The sequence below is a fragment of the Habropoda laboriosa genome, unplaced genomic scaffold, assembly GCF_001263275.1.
Source record: "Habropoda laboriosa isolate 0110345459 unplaced genomic scaffold, ASM126327v1 scaffold175, whole genome shotgun sequence".
NCBI lineage: Eukaryota > Metazoa > Arthropoda > Insecta > Hymenoptera > Apidae > Habropoda > Habropoda laboriosa.
Genome location: NW_017100347.1, coordinates 586,842 through 592,504, shown reverse-complemented (window position 1 = coordinate 592,504; position 5,663 = coordinate 586,842). Strand labels below are relative to the sequence as shown.

Here is a 5,663-nt window from a genome sequence, read left to right as displayed (position 1 = left end):
TGTCGCCCACGATCACAAATACTGACTAGTACTTATTTTACTGATTTATTTTAGGTGTTAAGCTATAACAGATGACTGTTCTAAGAGCTAAGCGAAAATAAAGTATAATAGATGTAAATCAATACTTTCTGTACTTTTATTCATTTAGCTTGAATTACAATCTAGATGAATTTTAAGTCACGAATCACATTAAGTGTGAATAACATAAAACCAACTAACTGTTATTCAAGAATTGCTTGTACCACTGATAAATATTCTGAGTACTTTTCTGTAAATGAAAAAAACAGAATGTTCAATTACAGCATTTTATGTTAAAGTATTACAAAATGATACTAGAAATAATTTAAACGACCACTTTAATTAATAAGTTATAAATCTATAATTTATCTTGTAATTGATTTTCTTAATACTTCAAGTGCATTTAAAAAGAATTCAAATAAAACATACAACTTTAAAGTATTTTATTAGTAGTGAACAATTATGTTTGTACATTTAACAGTATGCATGCAGAATCTGCTTAAAACCTAATTTCTAGAGTAATGGTATTTTTACATTAAAATGTATCAATGTTTTATTGATATAGGTACAACAGATTTGCAACCACTTCCAACAATTGCTGAAGCTATCAAAAATTTCCCAGATGGAATTAATTCTGTGACAATAGGTGAGAAAGTCAGTTATTTATTGAAACTTGATGAAATTTTGGCATCACCCCATTGTACCATTGATGTATCAAGGAAAAATGACGATACATGTACGTATAACACACTCTATATATTGCCATGAGTTCTTCATCTAACTTATAAAAGTAACACATAACACAGATAATAGATTACTGGTCTATAAGCAACTAGAAGCTTCAAAGATGGTGGAAATTATGACATTAATATGTCCTGAAATAAAAGATGCAAATAACAGTATAATTAAAAATATGGATTACAAGGTATAATGTTATAATTTCAATTTTAGTGCACTTGGTAAAAACAAAATTTAGTAGATACTTTTATGTTCAAATAACTGAACAGTTGCTAGATCATTTTCAATAGATTGTTTTTGCTTTACCTTCTTAAATATCCCACATTATAATGTTTTAAATATACATTATATTATTAAGTATCAGCCCTCAGGTTTGTATTCGATTTATATTTCTTGATATTATTATTAAAGTGCTTATTACAAAGTGTGGTATACGAAACAAATGAAAAATATAGCCCTAGAATTTGACCATTTCTTACTTTCTATAAGTATTGATAATTCATTTTGCATGGCCGCATTTACCATAAGGCGCATCAGGCGCAAGCTGGGGCCTCACTCTCTGTGGGACCACATTTTAAAACCGTACTTCTCACGAACAACAATATAAAAAACAGCGTAGTTATAATTACAAAATAAAATATTTATTTTCAATAAACTTAAAAAAAAAAATGTGTATGAATTTGATTAACTGAAATAGACTTGTTTGTTTGAGACCTTGTAATGATGTTGCGCCTAGGGCCTCCAAAAGTATAAATGCAGCCCTGTAATTTTGTGTATTACTTCCAAGAGAAATTACATAATATAAATAATTGTAAATGTTACTTACTATAAATTATTATATCAGTAGTAAACAATTATGTCTTTTATGTTTATTAGACGTTATTTGTATTATGAAATTGAATATTATGAATTTTTTTGAACATTGACTTTATAATTATAAAAGTATTATCAAAAAGTATTATCAAACTGAAAATATCAAAATGTACTGAAAGCAGAAAATATTGTATATACTGAAATGCAGTAATATTTAATTCACAATATGTGTTGTGTTCAATGTAATAACTGATTAATATTTTAACTAATCGTTATTTAAGGACATTTAAAAATTGCATCTCTCCTAACTTAACTGTATCTCACTTCAATATGACATATTTTACAAACACGTTGTATATTGTATTATGCATAATTTACAATATAGCAATTGAATATTGCAGTTGACATTTCTTGAATTTTATGAAATAATACTAGAAGCAACGAAACAATTACTTTCCTTAAAAACGGAAACTGAGAAAGAGTTGCAAACGAAGAAAGTCGAGAGCAAAACCACGTCATTAGAAAGGAATAATTTACAAGAAAAAAGGACTTCTCGAAGTAATGAATACTATTCAACCCGAAAAGACACTAAAATTAAGAACAGAGCTTAATATGATTTATGAAAGCAATAATAAAATCTAATTTTATTTCTATCATGTAGCTTCTGTTACTGTTTTCTTCTTGAATGTTCAGAACTATCAGTAAAACGTGAGTACTTTTACTATTGCGTTTTAGTTTTAAAAATATACTTACATTATGCAAAATTGCAATTAAATTAGGTTACAAAAGATAAAAGACAATATTAAATATTAAACTAAAATTATATTGACATATGAGTATATTTTTAAACTAAAAAGGAAAGAAAGATAAAAAATAATAATATAGCTTCACAAGAACAATGAATAGAATAAGTTAAAAATGATATTAAAAACTGTCTATTTGCCAATGTTCCGCCGATTAAAATAACATCTTATTTTAGACAAAAGTTTGTCCTTTAGTAACAGTACAAAGGAAAGAATACTGTATTGAGCGCATCATTCTACTTGTATCATATGCAAATATATAATTAAATCTAAATCTAAATATGATAACTAAATTTTCGATGGAAAAACATTATTTTGATTTAAAAACAAAATTTGTTAACACTTTTGAAAGTAAGTTTTGAAAATCTTGGAATTTACTCTTGAATTTTTTGAGTTATAAATAAATCTGTACGATTATGCCAGAAATTTATTTATAGTGTAATTTCTCAATGTGTGTCCCTAATAAACAATTCGATAACATCAAATATAACTCATAAAAAATTTCAAAGAAACGAAAAAATGTTATCAAACGCATGTGATTTTTGTGTTTTCGGAAGCTCGACCTACAGCATTTGGCTTTAATATTCGAAAGAATCATTCGAATTTAAATAATAGATATAATTAAATAGACATTATTCAATGCAATCAATGTAAAAGCAATTGAACACGATGTCGGATATACATGTAAATACACTGGACTTTGTAACGGGTACAGATAGGAAATTAATCCGTCAGACATAAAATTGAGAAAATCGCGGCAGTCGACTACTTCTGCAACTACGAACAGGACGAGTCAGTCCTGAGCCAGCAATAGCAGAATTTTTAGTGACGTTGAAACAAATTAAATCTATTACAGTTTGTCATATAACGATGCAGCAAAACTTGATTGATTTTCTTTTTGTATACAGTCCAAGCATTCTTATGAAAATCATCGGGGCTCAAGAAGACATAGGAACGACATTATGTGACTACAATGTGTGACTTTTCTGTCTTAAATACAAAGTAAATGCGTTACTTCTAGTCCATCAAATTATTATTTTTTGGCGTCTTCGTTCTCTGTATTTTTCGTAGTAGTTTTTAATACCATTTAATATATAATAAAATTAAGTTGAAACAAAAGATATTCAAATGTTTTACAAAGTAAAATATTTCTTGGCATTTACTAAAACTATCATTATTTAATGTTGTGAAAATATTGTTTAATTACAAATAAAGAATTAAATTTAAGACTGTTGACGGTATATGTTTTTGTATTTACCTGAATTTTATATAAGTAATACTTTTTTAATAGATACAAAAGTATATGAATAGGAACATGAAAGTTAATATTACAAGAGTAAATGTTTATGGAGCTTTAAAAATTCGTGTATATAAAAGTATAAAATCCCATGTTTGTTTACTACATGACAATCTATCATAAAATTGTATATACACATTACGTACATTTGTAAATTGTGTTTATTGCAAATGATGTAAATATAGGTAAATTGAGTGGCTACTAATTTTGAAAATCAATATAATATTGAAAATAAAATACGCTCAAATGCGAAGACGCTTTAATGATAGATCTAGAAGTACCGCGTTTTACGGTCCAGCTTAAGCCAACTCAACAATCGTTAAGTAATTCTAAAATATAAACTATATCCCGATGCATATAACTACAATACAAAACAGCAAAACACACTTTATTATAATAAAACGCGGCACCGTTGGAATCCTGCATAGGAAGTAAACATTTTGCTTAATTTGTTGACGTTCCAAGTAAAATTAACTAACGTAACTAAAATAGTCATGTATTTTTGTTTAAACATATATGACTTTTTGCATGAATAACATAATCTATTTTTAGTTGTTGTACAAACAAAACATACCAAAAGACGCAAGATAATGGTATTTCAAGAAAATATACCGCGAATATACAGTACGATCGAAATTTACTTTGCATCTTAAATTATCTTCATCGTTCCAGTATCCAAGTTTAACACGTTTAGTATCATCACTTTCTATCGACTAATTTACAAGTGTGTTTTCTTGAGACAACCTCGATATACTAATAATTAAAATGTAAAAAAACAGATTATTAATAAATTGACTGTAAAAAACATTTTTTGTAGAAGTATTTACAATCTGTATTCGAATCACTCGGTAAATAGGACACTTTAGTTTAAGCAACTTGAATGCCATCGAGCGATTGTTACATTTTAATTTGTTTAATTGATTATCGAGATACAATGTGGAACGAACTAACGTTTTTATAATGCAACTAGTATACGAACAATAAGTCTCTTTATAAAAGTCGTTCGAATAATCGTTGGTAGTACGATTATTAGAAAGGCTGTAGAGCATAATAAACCCCAGGACGTGCAACATCTCTCACGCGAGTAATGTATCATCCAATTCCTCTATTTTTCCTTCGGGTTGAGAAAGAACTTTGCGCAATACTTTGCTGACTACATCTGATAAAGATTCTTTTGCGCCGACATCCAAAAAAGCCATACAACGCTGAAAAATGTAAACGAATATTCTATATGAACTTGAAAAACTCATGTTATAAATTTAGATGGCAACTAATAAAAAATGTACCTGATGTTCTTCTTCACCTTGCCTCAATCTAAGTACAGCTATAAGAGCAAGTTCACTGTTTGCTTTAACATAACCATTTTTCTCTTTTGTTCCATTTACCAACATAGGTAAGAGCGATTTAAGTAATTCTGGTGACATCTTTTCGGGTGGTATATTACGCGCCAAATGAATACAAACCTTAGCTAGTAACTGTTTTACGTCGTTGCTGTTATTATTCATTGACTGAAATATATTACATAATAAACTAATACTGCATAAATTTAACAAACTTGTATATTTACTGAAATATACTTACCCGTACAAAAGGAGATAAAATCTGTTGAGGTATAGGTTGCCTTTCATTCATAAGATATTGAAACAAATAACCACAAGCTCGTACACCGTTCATAACTATTTGAACTCGATCTGCACTTAAATATGAAAGTATCACTGCACAAACACGATCTTTCTCTTTATTATTGTACACAGTTGTTGGTGATTCCTTTAATGCTACAAATAACGCTGCAGAACGACCATGTCTAAGCATCCAGTCAACGTTAGTGTCATTACCTACAAATGGTTCATTGAATAATTCAAGAGTTAAACATATTTTATAAAAAAAAAATACTAAAAAGAAAATTACAAGGAGAATATATTAAACTGTAAATTGTTAATCATAATAATATTAATTTACACACTGTTTTGTGCTGTTATTTGTTTATTATTTAT

At 28.0% G+C, this 5,663-nt stretch overlaps 2 protein-coding genes across 2 annotated transcripts in view; one reads left to right on the top strand and one right to left on the bottom strand.

Annotated features, from left to right (window-relative positions):
* LOC108574533 (radial spoke head 10 homolog B-like) overlaps positions 1-2,180 on the top strand; it is a 5,896-nt gene extending 3,716 nt beyond the window's left edge. Inside the window, exons 7-9 of the mRNA XM_017937142.1 lie at positions 584-748; positions 816-943; positions 1,971-2,180. Of these exons, the coding sequence (XP_017792631.1) occupies positions 584-748; positions 816-943; positions 1,971-2,180 (503 nt within the window). The remainder of the gene's footprint in view (positions 1-583; positions 749-815; positions 944-1,970) is intronic.
* Positions 2,181-4,745: 2,565 nt separating this feature from the next.
* LOC108574532 (eIF-2-alpha kinase activator GCN1) overlaps positions 4,746-5,663 on the bottom strand; it is a 10,626-nt gene continuing 9,708 nt past the window's right edge. The window contains exons 10-12 of the mRNA XM_017937141.1: positions 5,251-5,504; positions 4,956-5,177; positions 4,746-4,874 (exon numbers count right to left, since the gene is read on the bottom strand). Of these exons, the coding sequence (XP_017792630.1) occupies positions 4,746-4,874; positions 4,956-5,177; positions 5,251-5,504 (605 nt within the window). The remainder of the gene's footprint in view (positions 4,875-4,955; positions 5,178-5,250; positions 5,505-5,663) is intronic.